The sequence below is a fragment of the Oryzias melastigma genome, linkage group LG14 (assembly GCF_002922805.2).
Source record: "Oryzias melastigma strain HK-1 linkage group LG14, ASM292280v2, whole genome shotgun sequence".
NCBI lineage: Eukaryota > Metazoa > Chordata > Actinopteri > Beloniformes > Adrianichthyidae > Oryzias > Oryzias melastigma.
Window position 1 is genome coordinate 18065993 of NC_050525.1, and position 23385 is coordinate 18089377.

Below are 23385 nucleotides of genomic sequence, written 5' to 3' on the forward strand. Positions count from 1 at the left end.
TGTTACTGTAGCACACAAAACCCAAATATGGAGCTGCTGTATACGTCCGCCGCATCTGGAGCTCACTCGGAAAGTCTTCTCCAGCAAAGTGAGCCAGCTGTTAAAGATGAAGGGACTTCTTGTCTTTCTTTTTTTTTTTCCTGTAAATGTTGCCTCCATGAAGCCAGATTTGACCAGGATCCTTTTGGACAAACAGTTTTCTAGACTTTCTCTTGACATCTAGGACACAATATGGAATATTAAAGCACCTTAGATGTGTGAACACATGACATATGCTTCATCTTGTTCTTTGGTTGCGGCATGTGTTCCAAATGCCAGCGATAACACAGTTTGACATAAAGTCGTGTTTTTGCGGGGAAATTCCCAAATTTCTAATACCTGAAAACCCATCATATCTCAATAGGGCATGTAGTGTCTCCGGAGGGAAAAAATTGAGGAGTTGCAGACAAAAGGAATGAGGGAATTTAAAAATATATATATTTGTTGTTAAATTACAGGATACATCAACACAACAGTGTCTAATCTGACCAAGGGTCTTTCCTCTGCTTGTATGATTCACAAGTCAGCGATCCTAATGAACAAAGTCACGGGTTCTTGAGACAATCGTCAGCTACAGGACTGGACTAAAAAAATCAAATGATTTAAAGAAAAAAACTTTAGAACTAATAATTCAAATGACTTTTGAAAAAAATCCAACATATGACCAATACTTTAGAACTGAATTGTGCTTTCTGTAGCTTTTCTTGTTTTCTAGATCACCAACACTTTCCAAGTCCTCTTATATTCGGTTCTCCAAACTCCTACAAGGGCTTATAGTAAAAAAGTAAGCCTTAGAAGGTGTGATGTGGCATTCCGTATTGAGGTTTGGAAGCATGAGGAGATAAGGGAATGGATAAATGTTGCTTTACTTGGGGGAGGAGCTGAAAATGATGACGTCCGAAGCTTCATTTCTGGACTGTACCACATGACGGATTCACGAGGTGGTTCGTATTTTTTTGAAAGTTTTGAGCTTGATATGAGTCAGTCAAACATCAGGCAGTATATGACAACACAAATGTTTAGTCTTTACTTTGCTGACAGTTTTATTTGCAGACTTTCAGGAAAATCCCACACACTTCAAACTCAACTGATATTTTTGTGTCCGGTAGATGTCCTACCAAAGCGAATGAAGCTTTGATGCTTCATGAAGCTTCATTTGCCCATCGCTGCTTAACAGTGACACAATAGGGACAAAGCACAAAAAAATAGTGTTCATCATATTTTTCTGTGTGCTTGACTCCAGGATAACTGGTATCAGCCTGCTGGATAATTTGATACTATTGACATCTCACCAGTGAAGCTCAATTCACATTTTTTTTTTCCATAAACAGTCAAATCCACTCTTAACTTAGAATTGTTCCGTTTGACCGCATAGATTTAAACAATGGAGGAATTTAAACTAAATCCAATCCAGTGGGCTGACAGCTTTATTCGTGTGATTTGCTTATCCAACATTTTTAGGATAAACCAACTAATGATGATCTATAAAAAGCTGTTTGTAGTCTTGTGGTTGTCTCTATTTTAGATCTTCTGGACCCAGAAGAGAAGTTCAAGAGTGTATTCTTGGAAAACCTAATTCTTAGACCAAATTTTTCCTTTTTTCAAAAAATGACAGTGCTTACAGATGTCAAAGCGATTTTGAGACTACACGGTGCTCTGTCCGTTTTTACAAGTTGCAAACAAGGTTGGTGGTTATTATGAATATGCTAATGAGGCTAACGTTTTCTGTGTAGAACTCTTTTTTTCTATTTTTAAATGGTTAAGAGTTAGCAACGTTTGCTTTGGCGAAATCAGTCTGGTTTTTTTACATTTTGCCAACAAGTATACTAATGTAGCTAATGGTCAACATGTGGAACTGTTTTTTTTTTTTTAATGAGTTTTTGACAAGGTTGAGAGTTAGCATAGTCGCAGTGAAGTTTGTTTTAGCGGTATCACTCTTTTTTTTAAATGAGTTACAAACAAGGTTGGGTATTGTAAATATGCTAATGTGGCTAATGTTTAGTGTGTAGAACTGTGTTTTTTTTATTTTTAAATGTGCTTTTAATGAGGTTTGGAGCTAGCATTGTCACATTAACGTTTGTTTTAGCCACATTAGTCTGTTTTTTTACGAGCTACAAACAAGGTTGTGTGTTACTGCAAATATGCTAATGTAGCTAACGTTTAGCATTGTAGTACTGTTTGTTTTTTTATGTTTCTGACAGGATTAGGAGTTAAAATAGTCACAGTAATGTTTATTCATGCATCTATTTCTATTTTTTTTATGTTACAAACAATCTGAGTTTTATAGCACATATGCTAATGTGGCTAACGTTTAGCATTGTAGTACTGTTTGTTTTTTTTATATGTTTCTGACAGGATTGGGGGCTAAAATAGTCACATTAATGTTTATATATGCATCTATTTTTTATTTTTTTTTATGTTTCTGACAGGATTAGGAGTTAAAATACTCACAGTAATGTTTATTTATGCATGGATTTTTTTTTTTTTGCATGTTACAAACAATCTGAGTTTTATAGCAAGTATGCTAATTTGGCTAACGTTTAGCATTGTAGGACTATGCTTTATTATCTGTTTTTTACAAGGTTGAAAGTTTGGTACAGTCACAGTAATATTTGTTTTAGCTTTATCAGTCTGTTTTTTTTACATGTTGTGAACAAGGTTGGGAGTTACAGGTATTGTAAATATGTTATCATGGCTAACGGTTCTAATGTGGCTAAAGTATAGCATGTTACAAACAAGTTCTAAAGTTACGGCGATTACAGTTGACAAAATCTGACTGACTGAACGACTTATTTCTGACTCTTTTGTCTTACTTAATACACCTTATAGTTTGGTGCGCTTTTATATCTCATAACTTTAAAAATAGAGCATCTATTGACGGCGTGTCAATTTGGTATTTTCTGGAAAATACAGTAAATATTATGGCTCGAAATATGAAAATGTACTGACATTTTTCTTTTAGTCCTTGCTGGAGATGTCCCAAAGCCAGAACTTATCAGCTGAAAGAGTCATCACACTTTAAGTTATGTGTTTTTCCCTATATATACATTTTTTAAAATCATCATTTCTTCAGCCAGTGTCTGAGTTAACACCTCTTTTTTGGAAGCCGAAAGATGTGGCCCCTCTTAACTCTTTAGCAACCTTATCTTCTGCTCCCCCTCCAACCCCCCCAGATGCCAGTTCACCTACACATGCTGAAGGAATTTCCTTAGATCGTACACCCTTGGCCCTTTAGGTTCAAATGTGTCACCTCAAAGTCGCAAATCTGCATCTCTGACCCCCACAAAACCATCAGAGGTGCTGCCTGCCGGTTGATACAGACTAAAAACGTTCCTGGGTTTTGTGGCTCTAAAGAGGGTGACCCCACAACCAGGATGTCGGTAGTAAAGTTTAGCTGTTGGCCTCCACGTGTTGAGAATATGTTTGTGTTAAATGAAATTGACTGTGACATTAGAAGAGGTATCCCCCTGCTTTGTTGCTCAGCCGTAACCTATTAGCCATACCTACCAGCTGGAAAAGATTGAAGGATGCAGTAAACAATAGCTTTTCAGTGCAGAGAGGTGGATGGGGGGGGGCTGAACGCCACAGGCATCTTCACACTTGGACACCATGCTGTGCATGCTCTGCCTTTGAAAGCCAGAGGAGAGAAGGCCAGTAGTGGAACCTTGTTGAATTAAACATAATAATTTCATTTCTTGCTAGCTCGCTGGTGTCCACCTGTCCGCCGTCTTCGCGCCATTCCTCTTCTGCGCAGTGCAAGGCACGCGGCGGTTGTGAAATCCCAGACCAGCTCGCTCTTTCATTTCACTTCAGCGCTAAGACGACTGAAGCAGGCAAGACCAGGCATATCAGCTATGTGACTAAAAAATGGTAATAGGAGACAAGAATATAAAAGAAGACACACTGATTGTGGCAATGGCGGTCTGGTTGACGAGTGGGTGTTAGATTAATGTGCTTGGCAGGTTTCATTTGTTCATTTCTAAACATTCCTTTTTTCATTCTGGGTCTGTTTGAATTGTGGATAATTTTCCATTGAACAAAAAAAAAGAAAAACGCTTTGAGAGCACTTGCATTCATAATAGGTTGTTCGTGCATCATACCCAGTGTAAATAGTAATTTAATTCCTTTGGGTATTTGACGTGAAATCTCCTTTGCTTGTTTAAAACCCCCCAAAAATGCTTGAAGGCACAAATGTTGGATGTTGCCATCAAATGGGTGTGCCTTGACTTTATGTGTGCAAGTAGCATGCTTGGTTTTTGTTAGCTTTGGCTGAAAGCTGAAATATTTTCCTTATGAGCCTGTCAACAAACCTTTCCTCTGCCCTCCTCTTATTTTTTATCCCGTGTTTCTTGGCCTGCGATGCCATTTGTTTAAATCCTTCCTCTTTTTTTTCCATCCTGGAGCTTTTGTCTGAGCTTGAGCTCCTGTCAAAATATTGTGCGGTTCTAAATCTGAAGACAAAAATATGTATCGTGAGCCATTTGTTTTCCAATTAACAGTATTCAAAAAAACAAAGCATCAATCTTTCTCGAAGCCGACGCACACGGTGCAGATCAATCTTGTTGCATGTGCCATGTCTGCAGGCGATGTTCAATCTTTATGTTTTGCTTTGTTGATAGTGTCATTTGTCTCCATCTGCACCACCGAATGAGCTTTAATACCACTATTCATTTACTCTTACAAGTATCATAACTTCACAAACATTTTTTTTTTCTTGTTTCCATCGTGCGTGATCTTGAACCTCTCAGCACATTTTCTGTCAGCAAGCAGACCCAGCTGTCAACAGCCGGGTTCTGAACCAAAACCCAAACTTCCCTGTCGGACTTTTTGCTTTCCCATCATTCTGTTGGTGTAACTGGAGCTTCGGATGAGGGTAACTTAAGAGGGAAAATGCATCTTTTGGGGGAAAGCTGGATTCTTCTGCAGAAACATCCAAGAACTAACCATTGACCAGGGGCGGAGCTAGAATACTTTATACTTTTAGAGCTTTAAAGCTCTAAAAATCAGAAGTAAAATTTTAAAATCTATTCTAAAATTAATGGGTAACCAATGTAAAAAGGATGAGACAGATGAAATGTGATCATTGTGTTATAATGAAAACTGTAGAAAACAATAAAATGGCTCTGTCTTGACTTTTTTTTGTCTTCCTTCCTATTGGTTGATTCACTCTCCTGTCTGTTCCCATTAATATTTTATCCCTTTACCATTCCATTATGTGACAGTGGAAAAAGATGTCTCCCATCCCAGGGAGTGCGATGATCTAGTGTGGGTCCTTAGTCAATAATAGTGAGAGTGGTTGTCATAGAAACGTTGATTTGGACCATTCACTGCTTACTGACAATTTCTGGCTCCAAAAAAATGGCAACTGAATTGCCTTAATTTTGTTGGAACCGCAACATGTCACACTCACTAGGTCCAGTTCTCATGTACAGTCAATCATACGGACTTGAATGCATACCACAGAAGCTCTATCCAAAGAGATATATAAAAGGTATGGTGAAACGCAAATAAACGAAGTGCAGATAAAACTTTTTGGTCCCAGCTGGGACAGAAGTGTTTTCTGATTGGAGGTTTGGGGGGCTGTGGTGGGGGGCTTTTCTCCTGCCACATAAAACTGACTTGAGGAAGTGCATGTCTGGGTGGTAGAGCTATTACACATCCCACCACCGTCTTATGTGACTGTTTAGGAGTCTGTACTTACAACATTTATCACTTTCCCCTCTGATTTTTACAGCCCGGCTCACAGGTTCCTCGTTTGTTTGAGTTCTTGATGAACTGACAAAACGGTTGTGTGTTTGTTTGTTTAAAGAAAGGCACAAATTTTTCATTTTTTCCTTTATTTCGACGCCCCGTACGAAGGCCCGCACGCTGCTCTCGTACACTGACATGCCCTCAAATAGGCTGCGTGATTTATATGCTTTATCACGATAACGTTGCTTTTAAGAGCGAAAATAAAAAGCCATAACCAGGTCCAGATGGATGCAGTCCACCACAGGGCTGAAAAACTGCCTTGGCACTCTCCTTCTGCAGAGTCCGACCCCGTCTCGGGCTGTAGATGCCTGTCTGCTCAACAGAAGTGCAAAAGTGGAAAAGATTAAGCCAAGCTGAAGTTAATTATCAACATTTGTCATGAATTAGGTTGACATGTATGTAAGCCTGCACCCAGGTCCGACTCAAACAAGTTTCATAACACGAGTCAGGATTCGGGGTTGAGAGGTGCAGAGCGGGGCAGAGACTTTTCGTTTGAGTCCGTTTGTGTTTGTCGGATATGCAGAGGGCGCCTCAGGAGGAAAAAGCTGTGCAAAGGGGACCTCTCTTTTCGCTTTTTACGATTTTCCTAGAATCCTTTGGAGAGCGTGGAAAGACATGCATGTTTATGAAGGTTTCCAGATGGTCCCGCTTGCTCCCCCGGCTTTCCTTTTCAGTTCGTGGGCCATGAAGGATTAATCAAACTCAGTGGCAAAGGCTGATGGCTAAACACTCTCACTACCCAGAGGAAAACCTCTTCTCCTCCCTTTGACTGGGATTCGGCCCCCAGGCTGCATTACTAAGAAAAAAAAAAAGATCTCGACAAAATTGCAACTTTATGAGTGCAGATAAAGAAATGACGAACACACCTGAACTCTGATTTGCTTTACGGATTATACGGCATGACTGGAGACAGGCAGCAGCACATGGCATGCCCGAAGAATGCACCAGAACAAACCAGAGGAATCTGAGTCACCCAAGACTTCAGCTTTCATAGATTTCTATGATAAATACTTTTGCTTGAGCTAATGTGCCCTTTGAGTTCCTGAAATCTGAAGTGAAAATTGTCACCTTTCTTCGTCTTTTCCTTAATGATCCTTTCGGACGCTCTGAGAGGAAACAATCAGAGCAGGTGGAACAGGGGAGTTCGGTCTGTCTCCACTGGTTTGTGACAGGAATAAAGAGCTTCTTCCACGCCGAGGAGAAACTTCTTCATTAGACACGTGAAAACGCCCCCTCCCCCGCTCCTCCGAGCAGCTGCTCCTTATTGCATTGATAAACTGCATTCGCAACGCATTATCAAACCAACTGCCGCGGTCTGTTAACAGCTGTGATTAGCTCTTCCTCCACGCGCACGACCAGGAGAGAAGCAGCGACACGGGAAAATGTGTGTCACCGCTCGAACCCTCCTGGTGTTTGGACGGTATTTGAAATGGGATTAAACCAAATTTTCCTCGGAGGACAAACCCTTCACTGATGTAACGCTGATGTGACTCACTGCACTTAATGAAGGACATTTCCGCACGCTTCCTGTAACAGGTGGATTATGGGAACCCAAGTCACAGATGTTGAACGAAAATGTTTTTGTTCACAAATAATTGTGTGAATACTTAGTAAGCATTCATACAATAGTGATTCTCCTACGATTTTAGGCTTAAAAACGTTCAGCTCGTTCAGGACATTACTAGTGTTTTTGGTATTCATAAACTTTATCGTTTTTAAAAATATTGGGCAAAATGAATGAGAAAGTCTTCAAATTTCTAAATTTTAAATAGATTAGCAACAAGCCTTCAAATATATTCATGGGCAATGTTGTAGTCTTTCATTGTAATTTAAAAAAAAATTGGAGTTCAGCTAATATTTAAGCCACGTGCTAGCTTTTTTGGCTCATTTGGCATTTACTGAGGTTTTTCTATGCTTATTTCGAGTTTAGCTCATATTTTAGTAACATGAAAACATTTTGGGCAAATTTGTTATCCTCTGAGATTTTTATGGGCTAATTTAGAGTTTAGCTTCTATTTTAGCAACAGGCTAACGTTTTGACTAATTTAGTTTACTGAGGAATTTTAGGATATTTTGGAGTTTAGCCAGTGTTTAAGCAACACACTTGCTTTTGGGGATAATTTGGAGTTAAGCTCATATTTTAGCAACACACTAAAGATTTTTGCAAAATTGGCATCTATTAGGGAGTTTTACGCAATTTTACAACAAATCTTTCAGAAATTTAGGTCATCTTAAATGCTCTGTCAGAGTTCTCTTACAGAATTTCCAGCCTTTAAGCTAATTTAACATTTTGTAAATAGCTTTTGCATTTTCAGCAAATCCCTTCAGAAATTGAAGTAATCAGACCAGCCGGTTGCCCGCCGTCACCAGATTTCGCAATGGCGTCATCCCCACCTGTAACGGGACTGCCACGGCGTGACCTCGAAATGTCTCTGGGTCGTAAACCTTTTTCTTAAAACTTCCACGGCTGCCGCACGGCATGCAAAAATGCGACTACTGCCTCCTGATTACAAATGCTGCTGAGCAACCACCTTGCTGTAAAAACTTGTAATTCTGTAAGTTGCTGCACTGTGGAATTATGGGATTTATGACCATAATTCTTGCGGTTCTTTTCTGATGATGTGTAAAGAAAATTAAGCTCAAAATTGTATTTCTGAGTATGTCTATTTTCATATTGTTGTCAGTCAGGAGCAGACAAAAAATAGAGTTTGAAAAAAAGCACATTTGTGATGTAGAAAATACGATGGGCGGACCAAAGCTCCCTGCTCCGCCCCATTTTAATGCATCCACTTGTAGACGAGTAGATCCATAAACGTCTTAATTTTCCTCAACTGAGCTGGTATTTTTAATTTTAGATACAGATAATGTTAGGTTGGAGTTGTAAGGGGCTGTAAGCTAGCAAAAGTCTGAAAAACGAATGTATTTCTGCCGCTCCGCAGAAAATATGTCCTGAAAACGACACAAATTTTTAGATTTTGGCTAATAAAAGCAAAATAATACTTGAAAGATTAATGGGAATGCTTTCCAAAAGCTCAAAAGATGACTGGGGTGAATCTTCAACAAAATTGTGTTCTTTTTTCCGTACGTTCAGGGTGTTTCATCGTACTTTCGGTCACCTCTCAAAGAAAATGTTTTCCCACTGAGCCTGGTCAAAAGTTGCTTTACAAGACTTTTAATCACATTATTTTACTTCACTAATTCAACCAGAAAACTGTATCTACATCCCATAAGTGAGATGCTCATTGTTGTTTTAAAGTGTGTTTCTAACTGTGTCGGTAAATTCTTGGGCCTTGTCACGAGTTTTAATCTCGAGTAAACATGTGTAGCAGCAGCCAAAGTAAACACAGTATCGCAGCCATCAGATTAGCTCCAAAGGAAAAACACCGGACTCTTTGGATCCCAGAGATCCAAACAATACCTCTCCTTGTATGGGGATCCCTGTGAGGAAGATAATTGATAAATTAGGGCTACTTTTGATTCGATAGCAAATTTTGAGTTATCACTGTTCAGTTTACCAGGAGTGTGCCTGAATGGAAATAATCTGGAATAGCATGAGCTGACGGTTGATGTCACAGCCCTCAGGTGGAAAACATTTTGGCAGCAGAAGCTGGAAAATGAGAATGAAACTGAAAGATGAAAAGTTTCAAAACGGACTTGCGTGACACGTCATTCCTGACGCAGATGGAAATATAACCGGCAACTTCAAACTTTCTGGTGAGGTCGCACCTTGAGTGGGCGCATCAAACAAGTCTCGATCAACACGTGATGCATTTTTCTAAAAAAACAAAAACAAAAACCAAAACTGTTTCAACTAAACAAAAGGTGTTTGAAATTGTTGGGGAACAAATCTTTCTCAGAAGTTGCATCATCGTCTGATCAGATAAAAACTGTTTGTGCACAATTCCTTATTGGTAATAAGAAACCGTGAACACTTTGTAAATAACATCTCTACAGTGAAACACGGTGGCGGTGTCATCATGGGATAGGAATGTTTCTGTTTTTTGTTATTTTTTACTTCTGTTTCACACAAACAAGAAGAGATCTAACAAATCTTTTTCAGAATCAGCCGAAAATATTTCCCTTTGAAAAAAATAAGATGGATTTTTAGTGAAAAAAGCTATTTTTATACTTAGAACACATGTGTGATATAGTTTATTTTTCTGAGCAGACTTGCACCTCTTTGCCAGTCTGTTTGTTAATTTAATGTCCATTGCGAGGCACCATCAAACGTAAGCTGGGAAGATTTATCGTTTAATAGTAACAGATGTTTACAGCGCAGATACAGGATGTTTCTGAAAAAGCAAGATGAATGAGTCTCGCTCTTCAAAAGACACTGAATTGTTCAAGAGGCTATTATTTTCTGCAGTCGGGGGGCTAAAATCACACTCACAGGTATGTGTTTGTTCTCCTCTGAAGCTCTTTAATACAGACAGGTGTTATTTTTGGTTGGAACAAATGAATTTTGTCTTGTGGGAGCTCCACCTGCAATACCTTTTTGCTGGATGTCTTCACAAAAACAACTCAGTGTTTCCGATGTTTAAGCACAGGGATTTTTCTCAAACTTTAAAAAAATAAGGATTTTAGAAAAAGAACACACAATTACTAACAGTTTATTCAAGTAAGGAAGGATATTTAAAATAAAATGTTTATCTTTGTTTCTAAAATAAGTAAAATGTGAGTTAAAGTCTTTTATTCTGAAAAGCTTGATCAAAAAAGCAAATAAAAAATGAGAAAGGTCTAAAATGTGAGTTTTTATTTTGAAAAGCTTGATCGAAAAATGAAATAAAAAAATTAAAAAGTCTAAAATGTGAGTTAAAGTCTTTTATTTTGAAAATCTTGATCAAAAAAGGAAACAAACAAATTAAAAAGTGTAAAATGTGAGTTATAGCATTTTTTTAAAAGCTTGATCAAAAAGATAATAAAAAAATGTAAAAGTCTAAAATGTCAGTAAAGGTCTTTTATTTTGAAAAGCTTGTTCAAACAAGGAAGTAAAATAGGAAAAATGTCAAATGTGAGTTAGTCTTTTATTTTGAAAAAGTTTGGTCAAAAAAGGAGTAAAAAATGAAAAAGTCTAAAATGTGAGTAAAAATGTTTTATTTTGAAAAGCTTGGTCAAAAAATGAAGGTTGAAGTAAAAAATGGAAACAATAAGATCAAAATGGAAAAAAATTCTTTACATCTTAATAAATCAAGTCAGATGCTGGTATAATTAAATTCAAAATTATCTCACATTTCTATTTAAAAGTCATCTTATTTCATTTATTTAAAGGTCAATCCTTTAAAGTAAAACAATAAACCAACTCCAAGATTTATAGAAAAGACTAATAAAGTATCAGCAAAATCATATATGTATATATATATATATATATATATATAAGATTATTACATTGAAGTCAAAAATACGTTTTTAATTTTTGTGATGTTTTACTTTAGGGACTGCATATTATTAGAATTATTTGATTGAAAAACCAACATTTTGCAGCTTTAAGTTATTATTTCCATGGAAGACTTTATATTCTGAAGCCACTCGCAGGTTTTCACCCACAGTCCGCCCACATGTGAGCCAGCTGGACCGGGATGCGATGATGTGTGAGTGTCGGCGTGTCTGCCAGCCCTGCAGTGGTCTGATGATCTGCTTGAGACATTTCACTTCCTTCCTTCCTTTAGATCATTCTGGGCCGGCCTGCTGCCGTGCACAGAACGCTCAGAACCTCCTCTTTCTTTTTGTTTAGTTTTGCATCATTTTAAGGTGAACTTCAAATGTGGTTTCAGTTGGAGACTGTGAGGCTTGTGCACGTTTTCGAGGTCCCTCTTACTTGCTAGTTCTGTCTGATCTTTTTATGAGGTGTTTTACATGCCAGCAAGGTCTTCAGGTGAAAATGAAGTGTCTCTGAGTAGCTGTTGAGCTGAAAAAGGTGTTTAGAGTAGATGGAAAATAAAGGTGTTCAGGAGAAAAAAAAACAAAAGGAAGACGCATAAAATCTAACATATTACATCGTGTATACATTTAAATAGTGTCCATAACATCTATAGGCTTTGTTATTCTAGGAAGTAGAAACTTATGTCATTGTGGGATAACGGCGCCTCTCACCAACAACCTACACCTTTCCAACTAGACAAGAGACTCTGTGACTGCTAATTTGCAAAAAAAAAAAAAAGTGGGAGTTGTGAAATCTTTCTGTGGCAGCAAACAGCCTGCTACATGTTAGAGCCAAATGCCTGGCTAAATAAAAAAAATCATTGGGCAATATTAAGTCACGACACTACTGCTGCCGATGTGTTGCAGCCATAAACATCTCCCCGAATGCACGATGACCCCGCTGTCCTCCACTGTGTCCAAAAAGCAGGCAGGCAGGCAGGCAGGTACGCCGCGGTAATCCTTCCAACATCTGACATGCGTTCAAGTCCATTCCTGCCGTGGTGCACCTCTTCTGATAAACACGCTTGAGGATTAGGTGCAGATACATGACATTTCAGGCCATTCCATTGGTTTGAGTCAGTGCATAAGCATCTCCCATGCTAAGTCGGGAAAATATTTATCTCTTTCTATAGAACTTCTGGAGATAGTGTCAACACTGCTTAGGAACACAATTACATTTGTGGATGGAAAACTAAGAGTCCTTGTGGAGGTACAAGTGAGTAAAACGGGGTAAATCACAGGGATTTTCATAAAAACGACAACAACTGTAAGCAAAGCCATTCATCACGAAACTTCCTCCTTTTAATCAGCTGGTCACAGCTTCCAAGTTGTTGGAAAAATAAACATTTGGGAAGCAGACAGACTAATATAATGTGTGTTTTTGTTTCTTTGCTCTCACAGTAACCACAACGCCATCTCCAGGCTCAGGCCACGCCAGAAAATGCAACGAAACACAGAAGGCCTACTGTGTGAATGGCGGCGACTGTTACTTCATCGATGGTATAAAACAGCTTTCCTGCAAGTGAGTTAGCCCCGCCGCCCCACTCCCCGTCGAACATTTATTTGCCATGACTCGCTCATCTCTGACTCCGGTTTTTTGTCCCACAGAGTCTTCATCATGTTTCAATGTCCTAACCACAAATTTTCATTTTTAGTGCTTATGTTTGATTTGCTGCTTCTCTTTGCCAGCGTCAGCATCACAGGGAGCCTGCCAGTTCTCCTAACTAGCCACCTGTTGTGTATTTTAACACTAATAATAGAGTGAGGCGGTGGTGTGCTCATCCTTTTAAGTCATGTTTAGTGTACAGGAGGGCTACACATTAAAAGCCTTTTCAAAATGTCATAAGTCACCGGCTTCGCAGTGAGCAAATATTTATGCCTGTTCAAGGCCCCCAATGAGGTAAATAAGAAGATTGCTTACATTTTGCTGCAGGGATCAAGACCTGTGAGTAAAGCGTACAGGAGAAACCATGTATCTCTGCTTTTCAGGAAGAAAACATGTTGACATTTTCACAGAAACAAACTCTTTTTTCCCCCCTCTGACATTTACGTTGGAGTTTGTGTTGAACTTCAGCTCAAGAAACATTAGAGGGGATGACGCTCGAGAGAGGTTAAGTCAAACACTAAACTTTCTTTGATGTTTTTCAGCTTTTCAAGTGGGAGAGACGTTTGTAATTTTGGGAGACGCAATGATGAGTCACTTTCGCAGTTGGCTGATTGTCAGAAACTTCTCCAACAGCTGTTTCGACTAAGTGATGTTCATTTTACAGCAAATTTCCTGCCTGAGTTGAGCCCGTCAAGGACAAATGATGACAGCGTTGTTGATATCTCTGTGATGACTTTTTTTGAATCATCTAGAAAAAGAAGTGCTGCATTTGGCCTGTAATACCACATGTTCACAAACTGTCACACAAGTCTTCTGACAAGTTTGATTTAGTGCTAAGACATTGGCGAGGCTCTGGCGTCCAGTTGGCCAAACGAGCGAAACGCTCGACAAGCAGCGAGAACACGGCTGCAGCAGCCGTTCAATTGGCTGCGTACAAACTGAAGGCAGCAATAACTCAATTGCCGCAGCTAATTCACTCACAGCTTGGGCGCAAGTCCAGAAAAAGTTGGATAATACAGTTGAAGGCCCCCATGGGATTTGTTGTCTTATGGCCATTTCATTTAATAAATGCTGGGTTTCACAAAACGTGAGACAAAAGAAACGCTAGCCGTAAGCTACTTTCAGACCACGTTTCTTTACTTTGACCCTATAAACACAGCAGTGCTAGTATTAAATAAAGGTGGTAAAAGTTAGTCTTTTTACCAAGAATAAATAAAAAAATACAGCCTTTAAAGAAAGTTGAAATATTTATTTTAGATAGGAGATATTATTTTTGCAAAATTATTAGCAGGTTAGACACTGTGCTACAGTAAATTAAGAAGCTACCAAGAAGTTAAAAGTAAAATTTTATTTTTCAAAGAATTGAGACAGTATATATTTTTTAATTTTCTGGGAATTAAACTGTTATTTAAACTCTTTGATAAAATCCACTAATATTGTTTTTTAATGTGAAATGTTATACTTTGTGCTTCTTTGGGTGATATGGTACGTTTTTGGTCACAACAGCGTTATTTTAACCCGTACATTGTGCTTAGGTCAAATTTTAGCCAATATCACGCTTAAAAATGCCTCAATTTTGACCTGGAGACAATATAAGGATTAAAATACAAAAATATTGGCACGAGTTTAGGAAAAAAAAAGCACTTTATTCCCTCACTGTTTTAAATTTAATCTACATATTTTAATTTGATGTAACTCTTTCTCAAATAATTTATTATGAAAAAAATGTGATTATTTTAATACAGCGAGTAGTAATTTACAAAAAATAAACAGCAATAGATTAGCTATTCTCACTATTCAGTTAGGAAAGTTAGCTAAATGTTTTCCCGCCAAAAGTGTTTCTGGAGGCTGCCATTTAAAAATGAGCAGGAAAAGCCCTTCTACTGCCCCCAGTGGATGGATGATGAACTACAAGATAGAAAACATGGATCAAGTTATATACAAAAGGTTTTGAATGAAAGTTTGGATTATGATAATGAAATAGAAGTCTTATTAATGCATTAATCCAATATGACATAAATATAGGACTAAGATTAGGTGGTTTTACTGTCATTAGCTACTAAATGTATTTAAAAAAAATGTTTTGTTCAGTTTTTATAAGAAGTGTTTAAATCTTTATTTAAAAACAAGCATTTTTGCTACAAATTCAAATCAAAATCCAAAAGTCTATATTCTATATTACTAAAGGGAAATAAAAATTTAATAGAGCTCTTTGTGAACAAAAATACAGGGGTGGTATTTTCATATCTTTCAATGGCTGTCAGAATAGAAGGGCTGTGTTTTTTTTTTTTTGGGGGGGGAAGACTAGATCCTGCCTGACAACCTCCCACACATGGTTAAACACTTACTTCCTCCTAAATGTCACATGTTTATTTTCTACACCACTGTGGATATTTGTGTGCTCCTCTGATATTTGAATTATACGCTGCTGGTTTATTTCTTTCATCTTTCAGCCAAGTTTCCTTTGTGTATTGGTGGTGCTGTCCCCAGATACACACCATCACTCAGGATGAGTAATTTAATGCTGAATGTTATGGTGCTCCTGGGAGACCTTGTGTGAAACTAGTAAATCACCACCAATGACCTTTGTCAGGTTGGTGGTCTACTTGTGGCTGTGAGTGGAATGCTGGTGGCCTGGAAATAGGTCCATAACAAGAACATGATTTCAGATACAAAATGACAAAGATGTACCAAAACAATATATTCTTCTTGTTGGGCTTTTTATATTCTACTTTTCCTCATTTTTCAGGGTTAATTGTTTGTAATTTAATTCCCATCTGGTGCTGGTAAATACAGGTAAAAAAAAAAAAAAGACTGCAACATTTGTTGGTGATTGCTGGGATTCCACCGGCTCCACTGGGGGGAAACACTCCCAACTGTACTTCCCTGTATTTATTCATTAAAATTCAACAAGGAAATGCAAAAAAGACAGAATTGACACGAGATCTGTGTTGCTTCTGTTTGATCTCTGTTTTAGTTGCAAAATGGGATGTGACGGAACAGGATGCTTGAAATCATTTGACTTTCAAAAACATCAAAGCAAAAAAAACATTGTGAGGTTGCACATTTAGTGGGTGAACGTGACTTGATTCTTCCACTTAGATGTTTTTGGACTGAACAGATCAGGGTTCTCAAACTCAATTTACCTTGGGGGCACCAAAGTCTGGCTGAGTCTGGGCCGTATGTGGTTCCATTTGTGCCAAAAATATGTTTTTACATCCACTGTCTATATCTTTAGTCCTTTGTCTATGTTAACTGAACAAGTTTATTGAACATTTGTTCGTATCTATGTACTTCTAAGTAATATCTTCCGTTTGTCCTGTGAAGCGACAGGAGCTAACAACGCTAGCAACTGTTGCTAAAGATTTTTCTGACGACCAGATCCAACACAGTCAGACACTGTTACACGTTAGCCATGTTAGCGTATTCACAGTAATTTCCAACCTTCCAACCCAACCTGGGTGGGGATCAGTGGACAACCCTGGGAATTGAACCCAGGGCTCCTGCGTGCCACCCCTTCACCTAGCCCACTGAGCCACCCAGCCGCACTTTCCAGCATCTAATAATATTTATTTAATTTTTAGACCATTTTATGACGGTATAGGTTAATAGCGATCTGATTGGATCGTAGGAATAGAAATCTATTCATCGATTGTGTTGAGCAATCATTACACCCCTATAGATCTAGTAATAGACTAGACCAAAATCTGATTCTCTAAAGAATATAACCACTGCACAACCAAAATATAGTTTTATGGAGAGTAAAATATTGAAGTTCTTTAAGGTTTTAGTTGATTTATGCTGGAATAATATTCCTGCCTGTTTTTATTCATAGTTTTAAAAGTTTTAAAAATGTAGTTTTAGTGTGTTTAATAAATGTTTATCCTGTCCGGCCTGCGACCGAAGGTGTGTTTTGGATTCTGGACCCCTGTGGGATTAAGTTTGACTCCCCTGATGTGAAGGTTAAATTCAGTTGTATATATATTGAGTTCATTATTGGTTCATATGTTTTAATCTCAAAACCTCTTTTCATTAACATGAACATCTCATTTTGCTGTATCCCTATTGGATGTTTGAATTGGGAAATACTGTGACTCTAACACCTTCTTGATTGTCTTTATGCTCTTTTAACATCATTGACTCGTGCGTGACCCAAAGGTCTCCGAGTCCATGAAACTTGTAACGCACCTCACTTTCTCAGTTTTCCTTTTCATAACACATGTCTGCTCCCTCCTAGATGTCCGGACGGATACTTTGGCCCGCGATGCTTACAGACTGAGCCCCTGCGGTCGTACATGCCCAAACCTGACAAACGTATGTTAATGTTCTATGAACAGCTGAGAACAGCGGCACGGTTTTCACTGGATCTCCTCAGTGGATTCCTGCTGGCCCCCCTCCCCCCGCTACCCCAGTTCTCTTCTTCTTTCTCCTCCTTTCTCCTTCTCAGGTCAACACGCAATGAGCTGTGTACCTCACCATGCACACGTGGTGGTGTCATCCATGGGAACGCTCTGCTTCTGCTGCCTGTGGTTGAGCTGTTGTTCTAACTCTGTGTCTCTCTCCCCCCTCTCTCCCTCCCTCCCCTCTGTCTTACCTTTTTTTTATGCATACTCCTCTTCATCACTCTTGAATCTTTTTTTTTTTTTTTGTCACTCGTCCACCACCCTCCTTTTCCTCTTCCCTCCATTTCTGTGGCTTTGTTTCTTTCCATCAGGTGTCCAAATGACTTTACTGGTGATCGCTGTCAAACCTACGTTATGGCCAGTTTCTACCGTATGTCAACTTTCTCTTCTGTCATTGTGTCAGAGTGTGTGCGTGCATGCTGGGTGTAGAGCGACTGTTCAATTTCTGGTTATTACTTAATAGTTGTGTCTGCATCTTTTCCTAATGACTCATTCACAAGCCGGGCTTAGATCAATCGAGTATGTTCCTGTGTTTGGTCTGCATGTAAGCGCGTGTGCTCTGATTGTAACTCACAGAGCGTTGCATGCACAGCCTCAGAACAGGAGCTCACCATAAACCTGCCAGCAAATAGTTGTGGTCTCCGTGTGGTTGCTGTGAGGACGCAAGGTTGTTCGGTATATTCAAGGCTGCATGTGACAACACAGTCCAACGGCTCAAGGGTTTTACAATATGGTGCCTTTTTTATGCAACCAGCTGCAGATGTGCGGGCATGTTTATTCTTACAAGAGGTAATCCATGGCTTCAAGGCCAGGACAAAACAATTAGCTCCAGGTAACAGGTGTGTACGTTGAAGCGTCTAGTAGATCGCAATACAATCTACTGGAATTACGTCGATCGTGTTAACAGTTGAAAAGTTACAGTTGTTTTGTGTTTAAGCCGACAATTCCTCAGGTGTTAAAGGGTTAACATCCTAATGTAGCATTTATCTTATGATGGATTGTACAATATAAAGAAGCTTAAATTTACATTTTGGATTATTCAAGTCATTGTGAATCAGGAGTAAATGAAAAAATTCAGCTTGAAAAAGAGCCTATTTGTCAAAAATATGCTGCTCTGAGCTCCCAACAATGGAGACGGGAAGGGGGGGGCGGGATTACTCTGCGCCAACTTAAAATTCTAGTAAACTTCTGTCGCTCTGCAGAAACTATGTCCTAGAAAATGACAATTGTTTTTCAAAATTTTGGCTAAAAACTGCATAATCCTAATTGAAAGAACAATTTAGCTCAATAGATTAAAGAGTGACCAAACAGGGAAGTTGGAGGCTGACTCCACCCACAGCCGAAATTTGAAAATCCAGTCAGAGGGGAGAGGCTGGGGCACAGGGCTGTTATCACTACTGGAGCTGCAGATAATAACCTGGGACTTAAATAATTTAACCAATCACGAAATTCAACGGTAATACCTCCATTCAACCTGTAGCAGCTGACAGATGGTTTTTGACTATATTTTCAAAAATTAAACAATTTTTTTTATTTCAAACATTTTGGCAGTGACAGTACTTTTACAGCCCCATTTGTAGAGGTCAACAGCCAAAAAAAGTTGATTTAGAGTTTGGTTACACTTTAAAGAAATGACCGCAATGCGCAATTTAACCACTAGGCGGACCAAAGGAATAACAAGAGATCAAGAATTAAACATGTATTTTTTATTTGTTAAAAATTTGGCAATGATCAACAGACAGCACTTTTAAAGCCCCATTTGTAGAGGTCAACAGCCAAAAAATTTGATTTAAGGTTTGGTTACCCTTTAAAGTGGGTCTTAATAGTCAGAATTTTTTGCTGCAAATTTCGTTAAAATAGTCATTTCAAATAATCAATGCGAAGAAAGCAAGCAAGCCCACCTGAAATAAATCACAAAGCACAACACAAGATGCAACAAGATCCCAACGTCTGTTACCCTTTTACACTCATTTGCAACAAACTCTCTTTGATTGCTAATCAATGCAGACCAACCCAAAAATCTGGAAGCCTGCGTTAGTTCACAACACATATGGGAGGAATATGTCAAACAGCACAACAGCTCTATTCTGCTAGCGTGAGAGAAATCGGTCCCACTTGGTTCCACAGGGAATCATAACAAAAGCATCCATCAGCTGCTAAATTACTCAAGGAGGAAGTTTTGTTAAGAGCGGCTGTTTCACAGAAACCTGCCCTCGAGGTGTTTCTCTTTGATTGGAGGTGGGATTAACTGAAATTTTAGGTTGCCTAACCCTGATTTCATTATAAAAAACAGACAAGATTAAATAAAGTATGGCATGAAATTAGATATATAATCAGCAAGACATGTTTTGGCTTCTTACTGGATGCCGTCCAACATCTTAGCTAGTCTGTGTTGTTTCAGTCCTTCAGACAATATTGTTAGAGCCGCGGCTCACAGCGACGCAGACCGACGTCCACATGTTTCATGTGGTTTTTGTTGTGTGTTCACACAAAGCCGTTGCAAAACTCCCATTCCCAACTACAAGTAATTTAATCTCGCTATGCTATGCACTCTGCTGAAATTACTTGTCTTTTTTGGCAGAGCAGGCACTAATGTGTGGGAGCACTTTTTCCTGCAGTCACTGTTTGACTTCAGCGCAGCTGTGCATCTGCATCAAGGATAGTATTTATGCCCCATCCCAAAGTATGCACAGAAACTACTGCCGCGCACAATTATAAATGACCAATTGCACTGAGATGTGGTAGATCTTTAAAGTAGTCAAAAATGACCCACTACCATGTTTCGTTGTAGATAAAAAAACCCACCTTTTCCAACTTTGATGACTTTTCCTAAAGTGACTCCATCATTAAAGTCAAGTTTTTTTTTTATGTTTACATGTTTCATCACTAGGGTACAGACATTGTCGTATGGGTCATTTTTGACCCGTGAATTATAAAAGTATTTGAACACCAGAAATAGGCCGCGCATAAATTCTCTCAGTATGTTGTCTTGTTGTGTTATAAAAAAAACATTTTTACTAATTACTTGTTAGCATCAGGTAAAAAAAAAAAAAAAAACACAGTCAGAGACGGCTACATGCTAGCTGCGTTAGCATATTTACAGTAACACCCAACTTTGTTTGCAACACACAAAAGAGAACGATATGGCTAAAATACAAGTTATTGTGACTATGCAAACTCCCGAACTTGTCAGGAACACGTAAAAAAACACAGTACAACAATGCTACATTAGCCACACTGGTGTTATTACACCTTGATAGCAGTAGAATTAATCAATTCATAAGGCGCATTGTCATTCTACTGAAAAAATTAGGCTTTTAAGTGCACCTTATAGTGCGAAATACATTCCGATAGGATAAATCTACACAAAAAAGGAAAATGAGGTAATTTTAAGTCATTATTTATGTGTCATCATGTGAACTCACAGTGACTCGGAGGCACCACTGGACACACACATTCACTGCATATTTCCAAACAGGTCTCCCCCCACAGCAACTAGAGCTTCTAGATTAATAAGAGTGTGTTGTCATAAGAACAGCAGAGACGTGCTTTAGCCCAAGTACAGCAAGTGGGATGCCAGAGTTATGGACTCTGCTAGTTGGTACAACATCCCCGTGGCCTCCCTCTGCCAGAGAATATAAAGTCCAGCTATAATTCTTCATATTCAGCAATATTATTCCAACACAGCACAGATTCCAACCGCTCAACTTGCCCGTTCATGTGATGGGTGTGGCGGGGAACTGACACTGTTGCAGGGAGCAGAAAACTGAAAGCACAGGTAATCTCTGTGGATGACGCATATTTTCCTCATGCAGATGTAACAAGAGCGGGTTGTATCCTTTTTTGCTATTGGAGGATTTTGTTTTCTTATATAACTAAGTGGCCCCTTTGTGGCACAAAACCTCCAGCAAATGTCAGCAACACTGTGTTGACACATGCAGCTGAGAGAGGACCATGCAGCGGATTGTTCATGTAGATCAATAGAAACGTACCTGTGTGCATGCTGCTGAGGTTTGTCCGGGTTTGTGTGACTGAAAGTGTGCTGCATGCTGGTGTCTGGTCTAAAATGGTAACTGACACGTTTTTGCTGTCTTAGTCGTACCAAAGTGTGTTTACTCCACTGCTGTACATGCCAGAAGGTGCCACTGTATTAACCTGGTGTGTTTCTTCTTCTCCTTGTTTTTATTGCTGTTTTTTCTTCCACCTCTCAACCCTCTGCAATGGCAGAGCATCTTGGGATTGAATTTATGGGTATGGAAACATCCATTTTGATTCTCAGACCTAGTTTATAGCTCCTACGACGTCGTTTCGTTTGGAAATGTCCCGTGCTCGGCCTGTGGTGTGATCTGTGAACCGTGTTGCTCCCTGATTAACCAGTCGATCTCCTGAGCGATCATGCCATAACCGATCCAAATGACAGACTCTCAATCAGTGCATCCTCCATTCAACATCATTAACATGGATGTGATCTCCACCTCTCACCCGTGTGATTTGAAAAAGAACTTTTAACTCACGGTAGCGTACCTTGATCATCCCCCCCTCCTGTACGAAGCATGACATGTCATGTTTGTAGCGCCCACGTCTTTTCCTCAGTAAACATCTCCCATTATCCCAGTCTGCAGCCTCATCCCTTTAGTCTTTGTTTTTTCCTTTGACATGCCATGGCTTTCTTTTGATTTACAACAGTGATCTTCATCTTTTGATTTTAATCACTCATTGTTAGCAAATCCGAATCGTAACCTTGAATCATGACATCTGTTTGATCCAAATGACTTTTTTATTTCTTGCAAGCATGCTTCTCTATCTTTCCTTCTGTTGGCCATTTCTTCCAATTTCTTCTTCTTACTCCTCTAATTTCTACTACTTTTTTCCAACAAAGGGCTTTGTTGTTTAAGAGGACAGAAGATATACAGATGGCATTCTTTCAGAAATTATAAATACATAAAAAAAACACAACTAAAATCAATAAGTACTATGAACGGATGAATGCTACAATCATAGATGACGAAAGAATGCCTCCGCTTCATCCTCAGACCTATTAAGCTCTTTTCTGGAAAAGTAAAGGCACCTCTCATTTCATATTAATGATGTTTTATTTAAAAATTCATTGTTTTATCAGTTTTTTTTTAAGATTCCACCTTTGTACTTACTGAATGTTTTTGTTTAGTAACTTTTGTGAATGAATGGCAACTCTGAGCAGCCAATTCTTGACTTATGCTACGGTCACAAATACAATTGCCATCGTACAATGAGAGGTCATCGGCAGAATCTTCAAAATTTCACGCCGCTGCTTGATTTTTTTGAAAATCTTTGCCGTGGTCATGGATGCAGATGGCAGCAGTCACGTGGCAGTCAGGCTACAGTCAGGTGGCAGTCAGGCAGCAGTCAGGTGTCAGTCAGGTGGCAGTCAGACGGCAGTGACGTGGCAGTCATGCACCAGTCAGGCAGCAGTCAGGTGGCAGTCAGACGGCAGTCAGGTGTCAGTCAGGTGGCAGTCAGACGGCAGTCATGTGGCAGTCAGGCAGCAGTCAGGTGGGATTCAGGTGGCAGTCAGGCGGTAGTCAGGTGGCAGTCAGGCAGCAGTCAGGTGGCAGTCAGACGGCAGTCATGTGGCAGTCAGGCAGCAGTCAGGTGGCAGTCAGATGGCAGTCACATGGCAGTCAGGTGGCAGTCAGGATACAGTCAGGTGGCAGTCAGGCAGCAGTCAGGCTACAGTCAGCTGGCAGTCAGACGGCAGTCAGGTGGCAGTCAGACGGCAGTCAGGTGGCCGTCAGACGTCAATCAGTCAGGTGGCAGTCAGGCAGCAGACAGATGACAGTCAGGTGGCAGCTAGACGTCAATCAGGCAGCAGTCAGGTGTGCAGAATGGCGGCTGGCACTTGATATGGACACCCGCCGTTCAATCACATTTACACATCATCCAGTCAGAGCTACCGGTGATCCGAGCTGCCAAGCTGTCACATGATTTGTAATGGTGTCATCGCCGCCTGTTACTGGACTCCCACCGCTCAATCTCAAAATGTACCCGGGCGGCCAGAGACAGATGTTAACTTTTACCATAAAATCATCCTTAAACTTTTTTCTTTAAACCTCCGCGGCCATATGCCGAATGTGCCAAAAAACTTGTATTTAGGTCGCTGCACGGTGGCATTTTGGGATATGTGACCAT

The 23385-nt window shown here is 39.5% G+C and overlaps 1 protein-coding gene across 4 annotated transcripts in view; it reads left to right on the forward strand.

Moving 5' to 3' along the window:
• nrg2a (neuregulin 2a) overlaps nt 1-23385 on the forward strand; it is a 57178-nt gene that overhangs the window by 26249 nt on the left and 7544 nt on the right. For 2 of the 4 annotated variants that reach the window (XM_024261464.2, XM_036215202.1), the window contains exons 4-6: nt 12610-12730; nt 17529-17587; nt 21445-21468. In XM_024261464.2, coding sequence (XP_024117232.1) covers nt 12610-12730; nt 17529-17587; nt 21445-21468 — 204 coding nt within the window. Of the gene's footprint in view, nt 1-12609; nt 12731-17051; nt 17129-17528; nt 17588-21444; nt 21469-23385 lie in introns of all 4 variants that reach the window. The other 2 variants (XM_036215201.1, XM_036215204.1) reach the window with 2 other exon arrangements.